The 26,661-nt window shown below is 38.8% G+C and overlaps 1 protein-coding gene across 7 annotated transcripts in view; it reads right to left on the minus strand.

Moving 5' to 3' along the window:
• sdk2b (sidekick cell adhesion molecule 2b) overlaps positions 1–26,661 on the minus strand; it is a 295,948-nt gene that overhangs the window by 50,156 nt on the left and 219,131 nt on the right. For 6 of the 7 annotated variants that reach the window (XM_079851451.1, XM_079851455.1, XM_079851453.1 and 3 more), the window contains exons 3-7: positions 19,683–19,789; positions 16,372–16,519; positions 2,756–2,889; positions 1,593–1,704; positions 459–649 (exon numbers count right to left, since the gene is read on the minus strand). In XM_079851451.1, coding sequence (XP_079707577.1) covers positions 459–649; positions 1,593–1,704; positions 2,756–2,889; positions 16,372–16,519; positions 19,683–19,789 — 692 coding nt within the window. Of the gene's footprint in view, positions 1–458; positions 650–1,592; positions 1,705–2,755; positions 2,890–4,048; positions 4,085–16,371; positions 16,520–19,682; positions 19,790–26,661 lie in introns of those variants that run through there. The other variant, XM_079851456.1, reaches the window with a different exon arrangement.

Raw genomic sequence — 26,661 nt, forward strand, 5'->3', positions numbered from 1 at the left:
AGACAAACAGCACAGGAAGCAAGATTGAATCTTTTCAAATAAATAGGACTGTTGTTGGATTTTTGAGAACATCCTGTTCAGGCTTTTTGGTTATACTCTAACAACATAGCATTACAATAGATACAGATATAGAAAAATGGCCTAAAATGAGACATACATTGTAAATAGTGACAAGTTGTATTTAAAATTACTATTCGCCTTAGTAAAAGTCTTGTCTACTATATGTGTAACTTTTATTCAAAGCAGCTTATATATAGTATAGCTACAAGATATACTGTTAAAAAGTTTGGGGTTGGTAACATTTTTTGGTAACACATTAGAATACAGTTCCATCATTAATGAATAACTACACAAGTAAAAATGAGTAATGCATTATTAACACTCTAGTAACTGCTATTAACTAATAAATGGGGAGGTGTGTGTGTGTGTGGGGGGGGGGGGGTGTACATGTTTATTACCGAGCACATGCAGGTACGCTCCAGCGCTGACAGAGGGAACGCTACTGCTACGGAGGACAGCTTCACACTCGTAGAAGCCAGAGTCACTGACCACCGGACTCAACACCGTCAGTCTACGGTTAAAATCACTCAGTCCGCTCCTCAACGGAACACCGTCCTTCTTCCAACTGATGCTCAGCTTTATTAATGGCCTGATAGAGAATTAAAACGGGAGGGAAAGAGTCAGGGAGGGTAACTGTCAAGTCAACCATTAAAACTTTGGCTTGTCCTATTAATACAGTTAAAGAAATGTTTTGCACTATCAAAGCACTATCTATGACATTCTGTTGATTATCCCATTAAAATACTTTTGACTAGTCCCTCAAATTGAAAAAGAAAAGAAAAGACAATGTTATTGCAATAGAGCATTTACCTTGGAAGTGTATGGACTAAGAAATTTCACACACTTAAAACACATATTTCTATGAAAGTAGAGCCACAGGAATTCAACATTGTGTCCAAAATTTTAATCCACTCATGCCATGACCATTTAAAGACAGTAAACATTGTAGCTTCTGAATCGCACGTGAGGATAGAGAAAGAGATTTTACATAAATACAACATTGAAAATGCGACATTTGGTCCACCTATAAACACAAAAATTAGGCGAACAGTTTCATACATACAAACACAAAACACCATCATGGTAACTCTAAAATAAGGGGGAATTTAACAACATAAGATGTAACATAAAATCCTAATGTATGTAACCCAATAAAACGAAAAGAAAAACCATCAAAGTGAAGTGTCACATGACACGGGAATTCTAGGAATGTCAATTTACGGGTTATTTTTACTGTAAATTATAAGATGACCTGTTCTTTTTCACTTCAAAAACCTGTACATTTAAGAGTAATTTAATATAATATTACATGAAATGCCAAATTATATCTATTACAGTTTTTCACCGTATAGAATAAGGGAACTTACCGTTTAACCACCTAATTTTCTTTAGAGTCTGTACTTCACAAGAAATAATTACAGAAAAGTGTCGAGAAAAGAATACAAATTATGATAGACTTCAACCCACTGCTCGTCTTGTAATTAAAATCATTTTCCTTTCATTCAAACTGCGAAGGAATCAGAGGTCGTCACCTAGCATTGGCCACACACTCCATAGTGACCTCGGAGGTGCCGGAGATGACGCTGGTGTTCCTCGGCGGAATCACAATGGTGGGAGCGATGGGGTCTGCAGGACCACCAACATCTACAGCAGAGGAGAAATGTGTGTTATGACACACAGGTAAAAGACATTATCGAGTGAGTGTTTTTAATAGAACTCTGATCTGTCATCTTCAGGTGTGAGTGTGTCCAGATGTAAGAAGTGCCAGCCGATGTATTGTACGTGTTACAGCAAGTGTGACAGGTTTGTGTTTGGAACAGGAACTTATATCTCTGCTCTCCTGGCGGCTACGCTAGTGTGTGGGAGAGCGCGCGTGTGTGTGTGTGTGTGCGGAGTTCTGTCAGAGACAGTCTTCTGTAAAGCCCTGAAACTCAACTACAGCTTCTGGGAAGGACTGTCCTCTAGACACACACACACACACACACACACACACCCCACCCCCACTATCTCTAATCTGTTGCCGCAATATTCTTTTGTTCCTCCTGTTTTTGACTCAAAAATATCATATCCTGGTTTGCAGAGAGAATTTGATACACCAACACTCTTACAAAGTACAATCCATAACTGTCAATATTCTCACTCTGGAATTTCATAGAAACTGTGAGAGTAAAAAAACAAAGCGCTGTCACCGAAGACAAATATGTATTTGTCTATATCCTGTTGTTCACAGATTTATATGTTCATATAAACCGGCATGTTATCTAAAATGGAAAGCCAAGACTCATGGAGCGGATAGACAAACTTTTTGTATTTACTTTCATTTTTTCACATAAGAACGAGGAAGATTGAGAACAGAAGTATGCTTCTGTATATACATTTGAATATGGTTAAAGTATATTTTAACTTTCACTGTATTATAAAGGTCAGGTTTAGAAATTACACATGGCTGTTAAAAATAAATATATATATATATATGTGTGTGTGTGTGTGTGTGTGTGTGTGTGTGTGTGTGTAAAATACTAGAATATATATATATATATATATATATATATATATATATATATAGGCTATATATACATAATTTCTTTTTTTCTATTATTCTACACACACCCACACATACGCTTAATTTTAGTCTTTAGAAAGAAGTTCAAATGTAACCTTGTGCATGGGTGTGTCCAAATTTCTACAGACTTACTTTCTACAGACAGCGTTATGGGCTGGCCGGTCTTGTTTTCTCCGTTCTTGTCATTTACGGCTTGCACGTAGTATCTTCCAGCATCTGGAGCCACGGTGGACAGGATGACCAGCGTATTGTCCAGAGTAATGGCTCTGTGAGAAAACAACAAGCAGAATCACGGTCAGAAATCTGCAGCTGTCAGACATCACACTCAAGCAGTGATTTATAACACTGCATCAGTAATATCACCGCAATCTACACACCAAATGTTCAGTGCCGCGCTTGAAAAGCTGATATTTACATGAAAATTTCCCGACGGATGTTTCAGAGCCACTGCGGAGCGCTAATTCACTGCCATCTCGTTACGCCTATTCATTTACACAAAGACAAATGTCTTAAAAAACATGACAGAATTCTGAATGTTTCTTTTGTTGATGTTGTTGTTTTTCATATTCATTGACACTCAGATGAACATTCAGATGAACAAAGAAACTTAATTTCTCCATCTGTCATTTACCCTCCAGATTAACAACCCCATAAGATGACTTTGCTCCATAAATATCACAGAAACTTCTTCCGGGCGTCAGGGACATGCAACAGCTGCTGTGATGGAAGACATTTTTCCAGAAAAACAGAAATATTATTACCATTATCTTCCATCCTTTTCATCCTTTCAACCCTTGAAAAATTCAAGTACTTTGAAATATACACTCTCAAAAAAAAAAAAAAAAAACAAGGTACAAAATCTGTCACTGGGACGGTACCCTTTCAATATGTACCATTTAGGTTCTAATATGTACACTATTGGTACCAATATGTACGTTTGAGATACTAATATGCACACTTTAGGTACTAAGATGTACCATTTGAAAGGGTACCACCCCAGTGACAGCTTTTGTACCTTTTTTCTGAGAGTGTACGTGCTAAATAAAGACTTAACAAGAATAGGAAATATTTAACGGGAACCAGAAATGTCATATATCTAATATAGTTTATTTGTTTTTGTTATCTATACTATTTCTGGTTTCCATTAAGTATTCCCTGGGTTAGCATCTTTCAAAAACAGTAAGAAAGTCTGAAACAGTGTGTAGATGTGTATGTATGTGTATAGTGTATATGTATATAGCAAATTAACAAAATCTTTTACCCTTTAGTAAACTTCATTTAAAATACCTTTAAAATAAAACAACTTGTTTCTCATTGATAGTTTCTCATCTTTAGCAGTACGTTCATGCATCTCACTTTGAATAAGCAGCCCTCTCTCCACCGACCGCCCCACTGTTGTCTACTGGGCCGAGTCCTGACACTTACCCCATGGAGTCCCAATTACTGTGCCTCCTTTGTTTACAATCAATGTTTTCTCATTATGACTATGTGCTGGACGATTGAGGAAGAATTGTTGGTTCTGCGTGGCTGCCCTCGACCTGTCTCACACACACCCACAGTCTCTGAACTGGCACCCCTGTCCGAGTCCTCTGGGGTCTGAATGCTAATAGGAATCTGTCCGTCTCACAGCAGGAATACCAAACGTGTGCCGGAGCCTCAGAGCCGCTATCGCACAAGGCTGCAGATGCGTACTGATAAAGTCAGCATATTCTAAGGCAAAACTGACAGAACTTTAACTTATCTTTCTTTCTCTCTTGGCTTTACTACTCCAAGAGAACAATCGATAGGCCTGTAATTGTACACTGTATATTCTTACACCCTTAGATCTATTGGGTCTGTATAGATAAACCTTAGCAAACAACATGCAATAACTATAACATAACTGTTATTGAAGTTTTAAGTCACTATACTTTGGAGTGCCCTTCACAAGACGCCATATCTTCCTTATATGTGATCCTGGACCACAAAACCAGTCACATGGGTAAATTTTCTGCAATTGAATAAATAAGCTTTTCGTTGATGTATGGTTTGTTAAGATACAACCATTTGAAAATTTGAAATCTGAGAGTGCAAAAAAATCGAAACATTGAGAAAATCATCTTTAAAGTTGTCCATTTATGTTCGCGCTTATGCTGCATTCACTCACAAAAATAAATGTTTAATATATGTATGGTAGGAAATTTACAAAATATCTTCATGGAACATGATTTTTACTTAATATCCTAATGATTTTTGGCATAAAAGAAAAATCTATAATTTTGACCCATACAATTTATTGTTGGCTATTGCCACAAATATACCCGTGCGACTTGACTGGTTTTGTGATCCAGGGTCACATATTGTAATCTACTTCAACTTGGAGTTCTGGAGTATTAATGTGGTTAAAAATAAATCCTTTCCATCAAACCACTGTAGTTCTTTTGCACTGTCCAAAAATAACTATTTCTTTAGGTTCAAACCTCTATCGATCCAGGAGTTTTCTGAGGCCACCCACTGTAGTTGAGGTCAACGAGAAACAGCATTTGCAAGTAGAATGAATCATTTACAACAATTTCAGGGAAATGTAAATGTTGATTTTTAAATGTAGCGTAAGCTAATTATGTTAATGTTTCAACGCTAACGCAACTCAATCAGGCCATGCTTCTTTTTTGCGCATACATTGGGCGTGGATTATTTAAATGAGGAATATTGTGAGGTGTATGTTCCTAGAATAAAACAGTGCGTGCTCATAGAGAATAACTTCCTTTTGGAGTGACTTTGTGCTTTGTAACTTTGCAGACCCTTTTCATGCTCATACAGCAACGTTACACACTAAAGAAAGATAATAATGTGTATATATACATACAGTGCTATGCATAAGTTTAGACACCCATGCTAAAGTTGACTAAAAAGAGGAATAAAAAATCATCTTTTGGAAATTGAACTTAATGCCTTAATTAAAAAAATTAGGAAAAATCCAACCTTTAAGGACACCAATTTTCTTTGTGAATGAATAATACCTAGTATTAATACCTAATACTTCACCATACCTAGAGATTGGCATGGTTTTATTTCAATTAGCCTAATAGCTGGTTTGATTTGCATTGAGAGATGATCTTATGGAAAGTAATCCATGCCAATCTCTAGGTATGGTGAAGGCTATGTGATGATGTGGGGCTATTTTAATTCCAAAGGCCAAGAGAACTTTATTAAGATGCATAGTATTCTGGATCCATGAAGTAACTGGCCTTTAAAAATAAAAATCTGCCTGCCTCTATGGGAATTTAACATAGGGGTGCCCAGACTTATGCACCCTGTATTTTAAGGAAGAACGTTTATTTATTTACGATACATTATTCATTCGCAAAGAAAATTGGTGTCCTTAAAGGTTGGGTTTTTCCTATTATTTTTAATTAAGGCATTAAGTTCAATTTCCAAAAGATGATTTTTTATTCCTCTTTTTAGTCAACTTTAGCATGGGTGTCTAAACTTATGCATAGCACTGTATACTGGACCATTTTCATGTTCTGAATTAGCTGTTTTTTTTTTTTTAATGTTCATTTTAATTTTAGCTGAAGTAATTTTGTTTTATACTTCTATTTATCTTATTTATAATTTTACTTCAGCTTTTTGAAAGTTGAAAAGTTGAATTTTTAAAACGATTTTTTTTAACAATAAAAACCATGAAACACATTGAGCTGTGGCGCTCATGAGGCCGACATGAGTTTAAGTCCAGTATGCTTCATGTCTACAGTACATCACGTTTTCCCATCGTTTATTAACTGTTCTCCGCTTTCCTTCCAATAAAAGCTGCAATGATGGCAATACAAACAGCCAAATAACATACAATGTGTGCACAGAGTGTTGCAGCTTTTAGCAAGCCAAATCATCAACAAATCAACTCAAATACAAATATTCATGAGTATCTGCACATTCCAAAAAGCAAAAAATGTAGTCCTAAATCCCTGATTACAACAATCCAAACACTCCAACACTTTCAATAAAGATAAAACACATAAAATATTGAAATTACTGATTACTGCTAATTTAATTACCGCTAAGGATTTCAACAGCACAGTTTGGTTTATTAAAAAGCAAAAAGCCTCATCCCATTCCTACACGTCGCCTGAAGATAAACCTTAACAACGGCACGATAAAGACATTATGCTCTAGCGCAGCTGGCTGTCACAGGATATTACATCAACCTCTTGAAATGATTAATGACTGCTGTATGATTAGAGCAGCTCAACATAGAGGGATGACATAAGAGCGGATGATTGATTTTAATATCTCCTCGTGAACACACTTGGTCTCACATTTCTCCCGTTTTCGGACCACTATGCATCGTTCCAGACGGATAAGGGGCCGGTTAATAAGGGCGAGCGGCTGTGGTGTGATGATCTGTAGTGAATATTTCACTCTGCCTGGGTCCTGGTGCGCCAGGTGTCAGGAAGAGAGCCACACTGCTGCTGAATTATGGATTGAAGTGAGCGGCCCAAGACTGCAAATTAATCTCAGGTGATTCCCTAAACCTGAGCGCATAAAACGAGAATAAAGACACATCTAGCAGACCGAGCAACTAATGAGGCAGTGAAGAACACACACACACACGCACACACACGCACATTTATATGCACAATGCACACACATTGTTTTTTCCTTATGGCTTCATGGACATTCACACATTCTCTCTCTCTCTCTCTCTCTCTCTCTCTCACACACACACGCGCACACACACACACACACTAATAATATGATCTACATGCAAGCACCAAATTCCTGACTGACACATGATAAAGGTCATGCATAAACATTATCGTACATGTCCCACAAAACTCATAAATATTGCACATATATACATATTTCTGAAAAGGCACATGAATATAAAATAAGATGAAGCCCATGAACCCGTTTTATGTGGTGGCAACATATGGCAATTATTATAAACTTATATATTTATAAATGTCAAAGGACATGTAACCCAGACATAATATCGTAAAAATATTCAAGTAACCCCTAATGAAGCGTGCATATGCAGTGCATGGTGATAAAATAAACTGGAATGGTGCTTTTCTTTTATTTTTTTATTTATGGGGGGATTTCAACAAACATAAGGACAAGAATGATAAATCAAATCATACAAGTTGGTTATTGAGGAAAACATTCCTTTACTCTTCTGATTGATTCCATGATATCAGAACATCATATAGACAGTGTGCAATTAGACTTTTGCACACATTTTTTGTGAATAATTCTTCACTTCTTTTACACCTATATCAGTTTTTTCCTGCCTTTCTCTCTCTCTGAGTTTGTGTGTATTCCAACATGTGTTCGTGAAAAGATTTCTTGGAATCAGCCATCAGTGACCGTTTCTTGTCGAATCACAGAGCTGAGAAATTAGAATCACTGTTGAGTTGTGTTTTCTCATCAAAGGTATTTACCACATTCACTTACTGCGATCCCACATTTAAGTCTGCTAAAGAATGCTGTTCTGAGAGAATTCATACAGTACAGTATGTGTGCATAAACCATAGAGTCTGTAGGTCAGTCTCAAAATCTAGTGAGCTGTCAAGACAGCGTTACAAGGCAACACATTCACTCTCAATGCAAAGGCTGTTCCAAAAAGTAGGTATCATAAATACATCTTTTATGTATGCATGCCAAATCATATTAATCATTAGAGGAGAAGGCATTACCAGAATGCACAGATAGATAAAAGTTGATTACAAGCCTGAGTCACTGTGATTTTTTTAAAAAATGTTTTTGAAAAAAGTATACGTTCACCAAGGCTGCACTGGAGTAAAAACAGTAATACTGTGAGATATTACTACATTTTATGAAATAACTCTTACTTTTATGGAAACCATGATGCATGATGCTTTGATTCTTTGGATTCTTTGATTAATAGATTTATTCAGAACTCGTAAGAAATGTTTTGCAACATTTTAAATGTCTTTACTCTAACTTTTGATCAATTTAATGTGTCCTTGCTGAATAAAAGTATTCATTTATTTCTTTCAAGTGACCCCATCTTAGTGACCCACAACTTTTGAACAATAGTGCACTTTCATTTAATCCTGACAAGTACATATAATTAATTTAATTAAAACAAATTCACTATTTAACCAAATATATATAAGGGCAAACATTGTTATGCTTATTATACAGCTCTCTGGAATACTTGATTCTGATGGATAAATCGTGGCATTATATAGTCAAATAGTTGTGTACAATGACCACTAAACTGCATAAATGACCATCGACCCAGCAAAAAGACAGATGTGCTAGCCCTCGTAGCACAGCAAAACAGCACCTAAATCAATATTCCATCTCCATAACATAAATTACATAAATACCCTAAGCTTGTTTTAAGTGGGATAATGGGTTTAATTGCAAAACATACCCCTTCAGACCAGTTGCAGATGCCTCACTTATTAAGAGACGTTTAGCAACACGCTAACGTCAAATTTGACCAGAAACAGTGGATTTCAAATCAGTCAAATCTGTCAGAAGGGAGCTGCCTAGAAACTAGACAGTGAGGGGCCGTTCACACAGAGTGTGTTTTATATTCTTATTCTTTACTTTTTTTATATTGTTTGCTAGACGGACTTGTATGATCGTAACGCTCATGTCTCGCACATAATTGCTGCGTTTTTAAGACGACGGGTCTAGTTGAAAGAATTTCAACTTTTAACGACAGTTCCAAAACAGTGGACCAATCAGAAGACCCCGGAGGCGGGGCAAATATTGCAAGTACTTTTGTTTCAGTAGCAAGTTGCCATGGCAACTGTTTTGTTTGACAGCGTAAAAGGATGGGGCAAACACAAACAGATCTCTGTCCTGTCGTTCTCTGAGCAGCGACACAGTTTTTATAACGGTTTTGCTACTGCATCACCTCTCAAAAGCGTGTCTTGAGACACTCATGTTCTGCGCTGAGCTTTTTTAAAAGCGCTTTTAGACACTAAGAAGCATTATGCGTGAACGGCCCCTAAGACAGCTGGTTTTGTGAGCTTGTGTGCGCCAGTGTTGGTATGTGTGTGTTTGCTGACCCACTATAACAGTTATGTACACAATGCTGAATGGAATGGCATTTGTCAGTGCAGTGCTTTTTTGACTCTCTCCGGGGAGCAACAGGGTCCGCAGTCGATGACCTCTATTATACTTAGACAAATACACACGGCACAAGCCACAGTCCCTTTAGAGGGAATAAGATCTCGAGTGAATATCACACGCACACAGGCATGGTAAATATATCTGGGAACACTTACTAATACTGACAGAACACACACACACACAAGATCTAGCGCACACACAAAGCACAAGCTGAATACAGGTGGTCAAATAAAACTGACAAAAAGAGTATGCTTGAATTTTCCAGGGAAATGACCAGGAATGGAAAATCAGGAGTAGAAGAACACGTTGTGCACACATATGAGAGCAACACACCTGTCTAACAAATAAAAGCTAATGCTATTGCTGCAGCCAGTTTCTCAAGTTTTGTGATGCAGAAAAACAGAAGTAGCCCCTCTGGTGCCATAAGCATCTGTTGAAAGGAAATCCTTTCTGACACTAGTCAAATATATTCAGGCCTCAAATAAAACCTCAATTTTACCACCCACTAACAGGAACCTGAGCCAGCCCATGTGTCTTAAGCGTTTAGCATAACCATCCTTATTGCTAAACTGCTGTAAGCCTTACATGTCAATGTAAAAATGCAATGCTAGTTTGGATCAAATCTGCTCGGGCTCTATGACCTTTATCATCTGGTCAGGAATGATAGCATTAATATTACAATCTATTTTCGGTATGATTCAGTCAAATAACTCCTCACTGACGATGATAAATGCGCAAACATTCTGAATACATATTCTGTTTTTAAAGAGCAAAGCATTTTGCTTACATCAACATATTGCTTTTTCAGATGCAGATGGTTAAATTGCACATTTCGTGTAGATGCATGACTAAGGGGTTGTGAAGCATTTTTTGAGGGAGAAAAGAGATTACTTTTAGGAATGCACATAAATCTATATACAGGCGGGTAAAGAGACTCATGACCTGCATTTTGTCGGAGGGAATCAGTTTATTAAATTACTGTAAGAATTATTCAAATGAATTTTCAGTAAGCACTTCCTATATTCCTAGAATAGAATAGAATGTGAATTTGTTCAGAATATGATTAAATACAGGAATAGTCTAACGTGTAAACATCCTTTTTTCAGATTAAAGATTGAACCAAAACATGGACATTAATCAGAAAATTACATGCATATAAACACTGAATGCACAATATGCAAACTGTGGGTGAAACTGGCTCACATGTGTGATTATATACTAAGAGAAATGCAGATATTTAATCACACAAAAATGAGTGATGTCAAATCTATAATACAGCGTTATAAATATAATCTCTTTCTTTAGAGGCATGTCTGCATACTATAGACATGCTGTTACCTGTGTCCTATCATCACTAATACAAACTTTGCCCGGGAAATAATGCCTTTCTGTTATTGTTCTATGAATATATAATACAAAATAATAATAATTACTGGAAATTACTGTCAATATAGAGGGATTGGTTTGTGCCAGCGTGTGTCACAAGAGCTGCCTGAAACCTCAGCTACCACCCATTTAAGGGTATCCTGTTAGAAACAATGTTTTAGAAAAGAGAAACTTGAAGAGGAGAGGATCAAATGAGAAACAGTCATCCAAACGCTGAGGATTATCGGCATTGTCTAAATCAAATTCTTTAGTGGAATAGGTCGGAACGCAAGGGACGTTCTAAACTAAATAGAAAAACAGAAGAGCACCTTTCCTTAAACTCTCGTCTGGAGTGGAGCAGCTCCTGGAATGTGTTTACCAGCCGAGGTTCTGATTATACACAACATTAGGCCTCCCAAATAACACAACAAATCAAATGCAGCCAGTGGAAAAGGGCATTTCAATTGCATTCCTATTCAATAATGAAAGACTAATGGCTATTGCGGTTAAATGAGTGCTTTCAAGCCGCTCTCTCGCTCCCTGTAGGCAGGAAGGTAATGAAGGGAGGGTGTCGTCTCTGACACGGAAGACTGCTGTAGGACACACCGACTGATGGTAAGGGAGGCATCAGATGTGTCTCTTTGTGGATTTATTCGGAGAATCACAATACGATAGAACAATAGATAGACAGACGGATGGATGAATGGATGTTATGAGACAACAACACAGACATATAGACAGATGGATGGATGGAATGATACAAACGCAGACAGACAGACAGACAGACGGATAGATAGATAGATAGATAGATAGATAGATAGATAGATAGATAGATAGATAGATAGATAGATAGATAGATAGATAGATAGATAGATAGATAGAATGATCAAATGGATACAATGACAGACAGACAATAATGAACAAATGAATGACCATACAAACAAACAAACGAACGGAAAATAAAAATATAATAATATAGGACGATGGATGGATGGATGGATGGATGGATGGATGGATGGATGGATGGATGGATGGATGGATGGATGGATGGATGGATGGATGGATGGAATGATACAAACGCAGACAGACAGACATACGGATAGATAGATAGATAGATAGATAGATAGATAGATAGATAGATAGATAGATAGATAGATAGATAGATAGATAGATAGATAGATAGATAGATAGATAAACAGACAGAATGATCAAATGAATGACCATACAAACAAACAAACAAACAAACAAACAAAAAAAAACAGAAAAAAAACAGGACGATGGATGGATGGAAGGAAGGATACAATGACAGACAGACAGACAGACAGACAAGAATGATCAAATGAAGGACCTTACAAACAAACAAATGGTTTGATAGATGGATGGATGGATGGATGGATGGATGGATGGATGGATGGAATGATACAAACGCAGACAGACAGACAGACAGACGGATAGATAGATAGACAAGAATGATCAAATGAATGACCTTACAAACAAACAAATGGTTTGATAGATGGATGGATGGATGGATGGATGGATGGATGGATGGATGGATGGATGGATGGATGGATCAACAGACAGAATGATCAAATGAATGACCATACAAACAAACAAACGATCAGAAAATAAAAATATAAAAATATAGGACGATGGATGGATGGATGGATGGATGGATGGATGGAAGGATACAATGACAGACAAACAGACAAGAATGATCAAATGAATGACCTCACAAACAAACAAATGAACGGATAGATAGATGAACAAACTGAAGAACGGAAAATAAAAATAGAAAGATACCACTATAGAAAAGGCTAAACATGTTCACAGTCTGATTTGTCAATGGCATCAAGCTTCTCTGAGAGCAGCACAACAGGAGCAGCTGTGGAGCGGGGTGGAGAACACACTGTCCCAGTGCAGCATCTCAGCACCAAATCATCTCATCAAGGGGAAACTGGAGTCAGAGGGGAGCGTGGAGAGAGAAAGAATGCTACTTCTGCTGGACAAGCTTTACCAATCTACAGCTCAATTTACAACAAAATCTGTTCATTTTCTTCTTGCCGAACATGAGAAAAGAAAAATAATAATTTGCTTAATGAGCAAATGTTGGTCAGGCTTCAGTGGCTGCGCACACAGACACACAAGGTGAAGCATTCTGAGTGAGTTAAACGCTTTGAGTTCCTATAACTGTTTTCAGCTCTCGTGCATTCATTAAAACCACCTCACTGCATCACAGCTATACAAACATTACAAAAAAGCAATATGGAAAAAAAAGTGTTTCTTGGGTCAGATTATAAATGCCTGGGGCAAATTACATTACACTTACTGTCCACAAAAAAGCAGTAAGTGGAATTTAATTTAAGAGAAATGGTTTGTTTACATATTGTATTGATTATGGCAGCAGTAATTCACTTAATGATGATCAAATGATGTAGAAAAGCATTTTAATTGGGCATACATCCAGATGCACATTGCCTGGACTGCATTGATGGAGTGATGCAGTAAAGTCCCTACACATTATGCTAGATTGTGGAAGTCTTTCACAACCTACTGTAGAGTCCCTACATAGTATGCTAGACTGTGGAAGTCTTTCACAACCTACTGTAGAGTCCCTACATAGTATGCTAGATTGTGGAAGTCTTTCACAACCTACTATAGCACTGAAACGCCCTGCAGAATAGGGAATTTCGGTGTGCAAATTACATTAAGCACAAATTTGTATGCAGTGTCTGCTGTTACCTGATTTATTTCCTGACCTGACTTTAGAAAATAAACGCTATCAGCTGCATCAAATCATTTTTAGTAAATTGAGTCTCCATATAAACATTTATTTCATGAACGCTTTAGTAAGAAAGTGCATGTTCAAAAACAACGTAAATATTACTAACCACATTTACAGTCAGTCATACAGGTTTGGGACAACATGAGTGCGAGTAAATGATGACAAAATGTTATTATTTTTTGGTGAACTATCATTTTAAGTGATTCAGGCCACATTAATTACAGATGTTTAGTACTTAAGGTTAGAAGTTTGGAACAAACCATAACCAAAATGTCTATCTATATACAGTAGTGTTGCAATGCATGTGCTGTAATAATATAATAGTCTTAAATAAAATATATTTCACCCTCCCCTGATTTAATAAGTGGGCACATTGAATGCAAATACTGTCATGTTGTCTTTTAAAACAAGAATGCTATTCTATAATTCATACTTTTCATGTAACATAAACTTAACATAATTTGGCAAAATGTCAACAGCTCGGTTAACACAAATTAGCACTGTAGGCGACTGAAAAGCAAAGTGCTAGAAAATGTCATTTTATCATCCACAGCGGCGCTCCTGTGTGCTAGAATTTGAAAGTGGCTGAAGGGAGGCAGGGTTGTGAGTGAAAATGGAGGAACACGTCTCTCTCTCTCTCAGGCATTGATTATCCTGCTCTTTTCTGGGCTGTGTGATTGCATGATTAGAGGGAAAAGAGACAGAGAGTGGATGAGAGGTGAGGGAGAAAGCTTTGTGCTTCTGAAAACTCTCCATTTCATGAACCTTGGGCTGCACAGCTAGTTTTCACCAGAGCGAGGGCCACCAAAATGAGTACAATCTGACGAAAATAAAGAGCGAGAGTTTAGAATTCACCAATCTAGAGCAGACGGAGTCAGAAACGCCAGGACGCTCTCAGACAGACTAGCAGTCCTCCATGGGCGTCTCGGTCAATGTTACGCTTATTTCCATTTTTCACAGAGTCTTTGAAACTGCGACGGAGGTGCCAATGGCCTGATTAAAATTCAATTAAATGATTTTCCTGGAATAAATGTTATCAGCTCCACTCATTTGCACGAGGTAACCTTGGCTCAGAGCTAGAAACAGACATTCATATGCGAGCGAGGAATATAAGAGTGCAGGAAGGGGCAAAGGAAGGCATAGAGAACATTACAGAAAATGGAAATACTTGGACACATCATTAAGAGTCTTTGCAATGCCAGATTGAAATAGTGGCCAGATATAATTCAAGAAAATTATGATGGGACGTCATTTCGAACAAAATCAGGCCAAATTGATGTTGGTTTGGAGTTTGTTTTGGGAGTTTGAAACAGCTTGCCAAAGCGAACTTTAGGCTGGTAAACACCTTTGAACTCCCATTGGTCCATTGTGATTACGTAATTGGTAGGTGTGGCTCTGAGGCTCCGCCTTCTTTGACATGGAAATCTTCTCCGGTTCATTTCCTCTTGAGTCCATCGAGGTCAGGCGTCCGCGAGTGAAACACACAAACACACTGGAGAGCCGCTTTATAGTAGAAATCGAAATGCAATTCTAATTGAAAGCAATTCTGAAACTGTTATTTTATTTTGACTGATAAAGATCAGAGCAATGAATATCTGCCATTTTAAAGTATAAAGGATCATATCTCTGCAGAAGACTTGCAGTATAGCGCACAAGTCATTATGGCACTTTAATGGTGCTTTTTGAGCCTGGCAGTACAAATCCACATCCAATTTTGTTATATTTTGATACAAACCCAAAATATTCATATTTACATTTGGTCAAGAATTGCATGGCTATTGAACATAACATATATTCTAAATGGGTTTAATTATGTTTCATCCTTCAGTGCTTCGCTTTTAAAAAGGATAAATACAAAATTACTTGATGCTGTACAGATAAGTTTTTTTTTTTTTTATGTTTAATACGGTAAATCTGTTTAGTTTAAAGCAATCTATTTTATAAAGTGCTATATTAATAAACATAAGGTGACTTTACTTGACTGGAGGGCCTACATCACTATGATCAGATGCTTTCTTAACTGCTGTTTTCTCACAGCTGTCATTTTTTGTTGTTTATTTTGTTTTTGAGAGGAAATTGTGGAGCACATGTTCATCTAAACATCACTTTAACAATATATCACTGCAAAGGTATTTCAAACTTCGTTTTACCCCTAAACGAAGAACGAAAAACTTTGTTGTGAGTATATATAGGCCTTCAGATAGATAGATAGGACTGCAGAAAGATGTTCAGCCTTTGTCTCCTCATAACTCATAGAGGTTTCTGAGAGAACTCATGCTAGCAAGTCAATAAATGCGTATGCTATATGATGACAAACAAACACCTCCACAAGCTCATACACACATTCAGAAACACACCTGGAGGCAATATAACAGTGTGCATATCTCCAGACTAGATGTACAGATACAAAGTTTCCTCAAAAACAATCATGTACACTCAAACTGCTTGCGGAAAGGAAAAAGATAAAGATGGAATAGGAAAAAGGAACCCAACAGATTGAGAAACTCACATTCGACTGCTGGGAGGGATTTTGCGTCCATCTCTGAACCAGGTAACCTGTGGTTGAGGAAAACAGCGAATGCGAGGCGCCGGTATAACGGCTCCTTCTCCTTGGGATACGGCTTGAGCTCGTTCCCCATCCTCAAAACTTCCCATATCTGCAGACAAAAACAAAACAAAAGAGTTAGCAAATGTGTTAAACTTATATTGTGCATATGTTAGCATTTAGCACATAACATCTGTGTAAACACTGCCTCATAACGCCACTACAAATACAAACAGGACTTTCATTTCTGGTACAAGTGCCTACATCAGTGGATTAAAAACAGTTGCAGTGTTATTAACGTTTGTCGTTTTGCCAGAGACAGACACACTGCAGAATTTTCCAGGGTTTTCTAGTGTCTTTCACCATCTGCTTCAGCTGGGCAGCGTTTGACAGGCGTGCTCTGACACGGCGCCAGACATCATCGTGGATGCCGTCGGATTGGGGATGATATGTTTCAGCTAGCTATCGGCCATGACAGTGACCAGAACTGACTCATCCGAACGGACATTCACCATGCGTTAAATCAGCAGTCATTCTTTTTTACACCCCTATCTGATTCAGCCGCTTGTTGCTTTCACACGGACACAAGTAGATACTAAACTTCCTGTAAATAAATTGATTTATTTGTTCTGGACAATGTTTGGTAAAATCTATACAATACTGCACATGGCAATAACAATCACTGGAAAAGAAGGTTTGTAGAGCAGCTTTTACTCTCAAGATGTGTGTTTGGTAACACTTTATTTTGATGGTTCTTTTTGAACATTCTGTTGATTATAAGTAACTTTGCAACTGTATGTCAACTCTCATTGAAATATTCATAGACTGATCTGCTAACTCTTTATTGTGATGGTCCTCCAACAGACATTCTACTGACTATAAGTAACTTTGCAACTACATGTCAATTTATTATAACCCCAACTACCAGTCTAATAATACTCTACTAACACTCTAATGAGAGTTAGTAGACATGTAGGTGCAACTTTACTTATAGTCAACAGAATATGTTAAAGGGACCATCAAAATAAAGTGAAACCGTGTGTTTTAAAAGCAAACAAAAATGTTCAAAAGTCTAGGGTGTGTACAGATTTTTTTTTTTCAAATAAAGTCTCTTATTCTCAACAAACCTGTATTTATTTGATCAAAACACAGTAAAAACAGTAATATTATAAAATATTATTAAACCTGATGGCAAAGCTGAATTTTCAGCATCATCACTCCAGTCTTCAGTGTCACATGATCCTTCAGAAATCATTCTAATATGCTGATTTGGCGCTCAAGAAAAATGTCTTATTATTAATGTTTAAAATGTGTTTGCTGATTCATTGATGATTAGAACAGCATTTATGTGAAATAGAAATCTTTTATAACAGTATAAAGGTCTTTACTGCACTTTCACTCTCAACTGTTTTAAAAGGTTAGTACACCCAAAAATGAAAATGTTCTCATAATTTACTCACGTCATTACTCTCGTCATTTCAACCCTGTAATGTCGGAGGTCTAAGGCAGAATGTGAGAGGTTGAAAGAAAGTAATATGGGGTCGAAATCACATGAGGGTGAATAAATGACAAAACCTTCACTTTTGGGTGAACTATTCCTTTTGTTAGCAAAGAAAGTTAGAAACGGACACACTTTCGAGCTACACTGTGTGGAAGAGATTTAAAAATCAAAGGCAGCGTCTTTAATATCAAGAGCATTATTCATCAAAAAGCTAATTAAGGAAAACCACTTAAAAAATTATGCAATATCCAGAATGGCAATGTCCTGCCTTTGATATCACAATGTCATTTCCTGTGTATTGACTCTTGTATTTGATTGCTCTCACTTCATCCTTCAAACGAAACGAAAGGTAATTGGATGTCAATTATTGCACAGGTGCTTGAAAGGGAAATGAGAAAAGCAAATAAGGTCTAAGTACTTCCATCTTGACCAGAAGTGGAGCACCTCCACATATCCTGAAATGAAAGGAGATAATAAGGATGGACCGATACATCAGCCAGGCTGATTAATTTGACAACAGTCAGCCATTTTTAGATTTTTACATATTCGCAGATGTGTTAGTTCCAATACGAAGGTGCTTGTGTTGTTTTTGAATGAAAGTCCACCAAAGCTGCATTTATTTGATCAACAAATATAGTAAAGGAATTTCCTTGCTCCAGTCTTCAGTGTCACATGCCCCTTCAGAAATCATTCTAATATACTGATTTGGTGATCAAGAAACATTTATTTCTATTATTACTAATGTTGAAAACATTTGTGCTGATTCGTTGATGAATAGTAAGTTCAAAAGAACCACAATTATTTGAAATGGAAATCTTTTGTAACATTAGAAATGCCTTTACTGTCACTTTTGATCAATTTATTAATTAAGGAGGCTTGTTTGAACTGAAATGTTAATTTAAATAGAGAGTATTTGAGCTTTTTTTTATCCGTAACCATTATAATCACACAATAACAGGCTAATGTTAGTGTTTTAATAAAACACAGATTTTGTTCATGTATTTTTGTGTGCTGAGATATTTGTGATATTTAAAAACAAACATATTGAAAGAATTTACAGTGAATCTTGCACAAATTTTGCTTAGATTGAACACGGATCAGCGAGCGAGGAGTTGAGTGATTACAGAGTTGCTTCACTCACATACTTTGAGAGAAAACTTCAATAATGACCGGACAGTAGGCAGTGAAACTTGAATCTGCCTTGAAACACCAGAGACTTGCCACTCGGTTCAAGCGCAGCAGCTGTTCCTCATGCTAAACAGATTATAAAACGGAGGAATGAATTAAATTCTGAGAGAGCAAAGTGATTGGTCCGCACAACCACATCAATCTAATGATGAAGTTAAAGTGGACCAGCTGTGGCATTGGATAGGGGCTTTTAATGAAACACAGGTACGTCACCTCACCAACAGCTGCCGTTCCTGAGACACACGCACACACACACACGTTGAGTTTTCATGTAGACATAATGATTTTTATACTGTACAAACTATATATTCTATCCCCTTACACTAACCCTACCCCTAAACCAACCCATCACAGAAAACTTTCTGTATTTTTACATTTTTAAAAAAACATCACTTAGTATGATTTAGAAGCTGTTTTCCTCATGGGGACCAAAAAATGTCCCAACAAGGACAAGGATTTCGGATATTGCCATCTTTGTGGGGATATTTTGTCCACATGTTGTAGGGTCTAACAGGCCACAGATACACACACACTAGGGCACAATTTGACTGTCTATTATTGGTGGAGAGTTACTTTGCTTACTCACATGCCACTTGTACTTCGGTTCTCCTCTGTAACAACGCTCCAACTCTGTTCCTCACAATACACCGATAGAAGCCAGCATGCGATCTGTCCAGAGACGGTATCAAATACCTGTGAGAAATAAAACATAGAGAATTTACTCTCCAAAACCACAATAAAGCATAATGTAATGCCAAACTGTCATTCATAAGCTTTTTATGTATATTTTATATGTACAAATGGCTCTCATTCATTCTGACACCGCCGTCCTTCGCAAACAGAACATCTCTGTAATTTGTCAAAACAGTCAGGCTCGCACGAGCACGGCAGAGAGCGTTTCCTTTTCATTTCCACGTATGCTCCTTATCTTTTATGGAGGAACTCCTGAGAGAATATAAATACAGCTATACAATATTTTTTTCCTTATTCCCATCTCATTGTGATGACCTTGAATTCTTCTTTTTCAGTGCAGAATGTAAATGTCCTCACATTACCATCTTCCCCTCAGTAGGTGGCGCTCTAACATACACAATGACTATGTGGAAGTAAAACAAGCTGCCCCGGGTTTTAGTGAGGCCTATGAGGGAGTAAATAGCACATGATTAGACCATGTCCCAACAGTTTTATGTTCCTTTGCACGAGTCCCTTGTTACTTTCATTATAGCCGGTATGGCAGAGCAAACCAACTGAGACCACAGAACTGTTAATTACTTGCTTCTGTTGTTCATTTGTAAAAGACTGAATCCCACAGCAAATGAATTAACAGCCATGAGATGAAACAAAGTTCCTCATACTGTATTTGACTGATACAGATCAGAGCCAGGCATATCTGCCATTTTAAAGTATAAAGGATCATATCTCTTCAGAAGTCATTATGGACTTTTATGACACTTTAATGGTGCTTTTTGAGCCTGGCAGTAAAAATCTTGTTATAAATTTTGTTATATTTTGATACAAAACCAAAATATTCATATTTACATTTGGTCAAGAATTGCATGGCTATTGAACATAAAATATATTCTAAATGGGTTTAATTATGTTTCATCCTTCAGTGCTTCGCTTTCAAAAAGGATAAATACAAAATTACTTGATGCTGTACAGATGAGTTTTATACGTTGACCTGTTATATGCGTTCATTGCTTTGGTAACGAAACAAAACTATTAAAAAATAAAAGTAAAACACTAAACAATTATTTTGCAAGCAACATATACTACCGTTAAATAGTTTAGGTTGTTTTTTATTTATTTATTTTTAAAAGAAATTAACACTCATTTAGTAAGTCATAATAAAAATTACATTATGCAAAGTATTTATATTTCAAATAAATATTGTTCCTATTAATTATCTATTTATCAAAGAATCCTGAAACATGTATCATAGTTTCCACAAAAATATTAAGCAGCACAAAAGTTTTACATTTTTATAATAATAATAATAAATATAGCTGCAAGCAGCAATTATCGGGGTTCAGGCATTTTAAGGCCTTTAAGCCAATGCGTAAAAAGGTTCTGATTTATTTAGCAAGCATGCAACCACATGGAAAATACCATTTACCATAATAATCATAATCATAATCACAAAATAATAATGTTTCTTGAGCAGCAAATCAGCATATTAAAATGATTTCTGAAGGGTCATGTGACACTGAAGACTGGACTAATGACTTGCTGCCATCACAGGAATATATTACATTTAAAAATATATTTAAAAAAAACAAAAAACAAATACTAATTCAAAACTGTAATGATGACTGTGTGTGTGTGTGTGTGTGTGTGTGTGTGTGTGTGTGTGTGTGTGTGTGTGTGTGTGTGTGTGTGTGTGTGTGTGTGTGTGTGTGTGTGTGTTAAAAAATGAACGGATCCCAATCTTTTGATATTTCTATATAGTTAGTGGCTCAAAAAGTTCTGCTGTGAAACAAGCAAAGATGGCAAACTTTAAACCACACACTTACGGCCGAGCAGCTGCAGTTGAGATGAGCAGATTTCTTTTCTCTTCTGTATACACCAACTAAAACTTCATTACTTTAATTCACCTTTTATTGTGAAGTGGATGAAATCGGATCATCTTCCAGACATTTTAATTCAGATAGACCACATTTTCTTTCAGCCCGACTGACCTGATCTCAAATTAAAATGACCTGAAGGCCCATGGGCCACACATTACTGGACCGGAATGCTCTCCGACCTCTCGGATCAATGATGGAGGGAGATAAAAGAATGAAACTGCACAGAAATGAGCGGGGTAGAGGGAAGGAATGCGAGAAGGAGAGGGAGAGGGAGATGAGGAAAACACTCTGTGTTTCGATCTAGATGCTTTAAAAAGCCATTGACCTCAGATGGCAATCAATACAAACAATGGAGTAGAGACAGTAAAGAGATCTGTACAGACGCTGAGAGACAGAGGCAGAGAGAGAACATAATGCCAAAAATAAGAAAAAAGAAAAAGACAACAAACAAAGAAAAACGCATGCAAACAGGAGGACAACAAGTGGACAGTGATTGACTAGCCAGGCGCTGTTAGAAGGTCAGCTGTGTGTTTTTTCAGTCAAGGCGTCAACATTATCTGTCACTCAAACTGCAGCTGTCTGAAGTAGCTTCTTATTTACAATGTAGTGCCATTTTGTCAGCTGCTTACATTTTGAAGTAAACTATTTAATTTCCATTGAGAAACTACTTGTACCCATAATACACTCCGATTGAAGGATCACAGCCAATGTACACCAGTGTCACAGTTCTGTTCTGTTTGAGTGTTTTTGTCACTGGTCACATGTCTTCCTTTGTTCTGTTTTCCCGCCACTCCTTGGTTTCCATGGTTACCCTCATTAGTTCATTTGTATCACCTGGTTCCTCGTTAGTCTTGTCAGCTGTGTCTTGTTTCCCTGATCTGTTCTCCCCTGTATTTAAGCCCTGAGTGTTTCAGTCTTCACTTGTTGGTCAATGTTGAATGTTAGGTTTTCACTGTTCTGAGCACACGCTCCCTTTTGTTTGTATTTGTTTAATATTGAGAATTAAAACCTTGGAATTCATATTCTTCGTGTTCGTCTCCTACTTCATCCACCCAAGAAGCCTGACAGATTGACCGACCAAAAGAATAAAGAGACTATGGGGAGATTGATTGCGGGGATCCTCTGGCCCCGAGCTCGTAAGCTGGTGTCGAACAGTGCAGACCTGGCTTTGAAGATGTTCGACCCAGCCTTCATGTCAGTCAGAAAAGCCATTGAACACGCTGGTCCAGTCGAGCCTGCACTTCACGCCAGTCCAGCCGAGCCTGCACTTCACGCCAGTCCAGCCGAGCCTGCACTTCACGCCAGTCCAGCCGAGCCTGCACTTCACGCCAGTCCAGCCGAGCCTGCACTTCACGCCAGTCCAGCCGAGCCTGCACTTCACGCCAGTCCAGCCGAGCCTGCACTTCACGCCAGATCTGCCGAAGCCAAGGCAGTATGCGTCATGCCCGCCACCCCTGAGACTGTGAGCGTTATGCCCGCTGCGCCTGTGACAGACAGCGTCATGCCCGCAGAGCTTTTGTTTTCTTTTATTCCGTCGACCCTGAAGCTCCCTTCGCCGCTGGTTCCGTCCAGCTCAAAGCCTTCACCGCTGGTCCCGTCCAGCACAGAGCCCTCTTCATCGCTGGTCCTGTCCAGTTCAGAGCCCTCTTCGCCGCTGGTTCCGCCCAGCTCAGAGCCCTCTTCGCCGCTGGTCCTGCCCAGCTCAAAGCCCTCTTCGCTGCTGGTCCCGTCCAGCTCAGAGCCCTCTTCGCCGCTGGTCCCGTCCAGCTCAGAGCCCTCTTCGCCGCTGGTCCCGCCCAGCTCAGAGCCCTCTTCGCCGCTGGTCCCGCCCAGCTCAGAGCCCTCTTCGCCGCTGGTCCTGCCCAGCTCAGAGCCCTCTTCGCCGCTGGTCCTGCCCAGCTCAGAGCCCTCTTCGCCGCTGGTCCTGCCCAGCTCAGAGCCTTCTTCGCCGCTGGTCCTGTCCAGCTCAGAGCCTTCTTCGCCGCTGGTCCTGTCCAGCTCAGAGCTCTCTTCGTCGCTGGATCTGCCCAGCACAAAGCCCTCATCGCTGGATCTGCCCAGCACAAAGCCCTCACCGCTGGATCTGCCCAGCACCGAGCCCTCACCGCTGGATCTGCCCAGCACCGAGCCCTCACCGCTGGATCTGCCCAGCACCGAGCCCTCAGCACCGAGCCCTCATCGCTGGATCTGCCCAGCACCGAGCCCTCTCTGGTACCCGGGACTTTTCCCAAGTATTTTTTTTGGGGGGGGCCATAGGGCTCCGTCCTGGCCACCTGAGGGGTCCTCACCACCATGGCCACCCGAAGGGTCTTCTCCGCCGTGGCCACCCGAAGGGTCTTCTCCGCCGTGGCCACCCGAAGGGTCTTCTCCGCCGTGGCCACCCGAAGGGTCTTCTCCGCCGTGGCCACCCGAAGGGTCTTCTCCGCCGTGGCCACCCGAAGGGTCTTCTCCGCCGTGGCCACCCGAAGGGTCTTCTCCGCCGTGGCCACCCGAAGGGTCTTCACCGCCGTGGCCACCCGAAGGGTCCGCACCGCCATGGCCGCCCGAGGGGTCGTCTCCGCCGTGGCCACCCGAAGGGTCTTCTCCGCCGTGGCCACCCGAAGGGTCGTCTCCGCCATGGCCACCCGAGGGGTCGTCTCCGCCATGGCCACCCGAAGGGTCCGCACCGCCATGGCCGCCCGAGGGGTTGTCTCCGCCATGGCCGCCCGAAGGGTCCGCACCGCCATGGCCACCCAAGGGGTCTTCTCCGCCATGGCCGCCTGAAAGGCTGTCTTCGCCCTGGTCACCTGAACTGCCAGCTCCGCCCTGGAGGCTCCCTGTCCTGCCAAGCCACGCCCTTGTCAGCCTCCAGGGTGCCCACCCTCCCACCCTATTTGTTGGTCTGTCTACGGCGCGAGGACGCGCCTACCGGGAGGGGGGAATTATGTCACAGTTCTGTTCTGTTTGAGTGTTTTTGTCACTGGTCACATGTCTTCCTTTGTTCTGTTTTCCCGCCACTCCTTGGTTTCCATGGTTACCCTCATTAGTTCATTTGTATCACCTGGTTCCTCGTTAGTCTTGTCAGCTGTGTCTTGTTTCCCTGATCTGTTCTCCCCTGTATTTAAGCCCTGAGTGTTTCAGTCTTCACTTGTCGGTCAATGTTGAATGTTAGGTTTTCACTGTTCTGAGCACACGCTCCCTTTTGTTTGTATTTGTTTAATATTGAGAATTAAAACCTTGGAATTCATATTCTTCGTGTTCGTCTCCTACTTCATCCACCCAAGAAGCCTGACAACCAGAGGGGGAGGAGACAGACCAAATACATAACATAAAACATATCCTTACAGTGAATACAAAAAAAATATAATTGTAACTATTTTGTAATGATATATTATTATTAAAATATTTTTACAAATATTTTTTTTTTTTTTTTTTATATTGTGACCCAAATATTTTGGGGTTTTACCATTATAAATATTATCAAATACTAACAAACTGCTTCACTGATGATTTTTTATGAAACTATACATTTTTAGCCTTTTCATGACACTTTTTTCTTCACCCTTACATTTGTTACCAAATGCCTTTCAAAACACATCAAATTCATTTTAATTCAGAAGCTGAAAATATGGTAATCGACTTACATAAATAATTGACTTACTATCAAAAACGAGCACTATATAAACTCTCAGAGCAGACTACAGTTCACGAGAATAGAAGAGCTGTTAGTGCCTATTATCTGGTACCACACTGACTCCAGACCTGTAGTTTAACCTACCGCTAACTGCGAGAGACGAAAGATAGTGTGGGTGTGGAGGAATACAGCTGGAGTTTCGAAAGTGAGAGTGGATAGAGTGATAGGGCTTGAATGACGGGTGTCTTGTTAGAATGCAAGAGTTGAAGAGAGCTGTTATTAACAGACTATAATGAAATATCAAATGATATTAGCGATGAGGTTAGCGGGTTGCAGATCCTGCCAGGCATGGTAAATTGCTTCTTGTGTGAAGTATATTAGCGCTAATGAACTAATTAGGAAGTTTGGGGCCCTGGTGGGGGGTATAGCTTTTTAGTGTGATACAAAGCTTCACACATGCCCCGAAACATTTGGGCTGCCTACACCCCTGCAGGCTGCACACGATACATGAGCTAAACTCTACTAGATAAAGAGAGAAGGCTGTGATCTGATTAACAGGGTCCTAGTCATTGCTCACAAATATTAGATAGGTTTATACAGGTAACGCTGTCATATCACTAGCCAATTTGGCAAGTTACTTATTATGTTTACTCACTTTGCTGGGGAAGTTCACGTAAGCCAAATCTGTGCAGATTTAGAACATGCACGTCACTATGCAACAAATAACGGCACGCTTGTTCATTTGCACTGAAGCAATAGCGAAGATTAAAAAGCATTTGGTTAACAGAAAATATTTTTTTCATTGTACTGTATTGATCTGTCCACCTAAAACACATTTTTGGTGAAAAGGATGAGGATGAAAGAGGAAGGGAGGAGATGGTTGGATGACAGGATTTTTTTTTTAATAAGAAATGAATGTATGAAATCCAAATTTAATAATATATATAAGCTGTGAGGTGGTTAATCTGGTTAATTGCTTTTCTTATTTGGCTAGTAGAAGTTCTGAATGGCCGGTAACTTAAAAATTTAGAAGCCATAATGGCCGGTGAGTGAAAAAGTTCATTTCAAACCCTGTGTATATATATATATATATATATATATATATATATATATATATATATATATATATATACATATATACATATATATTTCATCCTTTCAAACACATAAATATTTATACATTACCGTTCAAAAGTTTGGAATTTTTTTATGTTTTTGAAATAAGTTTCTCATGCTCACCAAGGCTGCATTTATTTGATCAAATATATATATATATATATATATATATATATTTTTTTTTTTTTTTTTTTTTTTTAGAATTTAAAATAAGTTTGTTTCAAGATTCTTTGATGAGTTTAAGAAGTTTGAAGAACAACTTTCTTTTG

Source organism: Squalius cephalus, assembly GCF_949319135.1.
Source record: "Squalius cephalus genome assembly, chromosome: 19".
Taxonomy (NCBI): Eukaryota; Metazoa; Chordata; class Actinopteri; order Cypriniformes; family Leuciscidae; genus Squalius; species Squalius cephalus.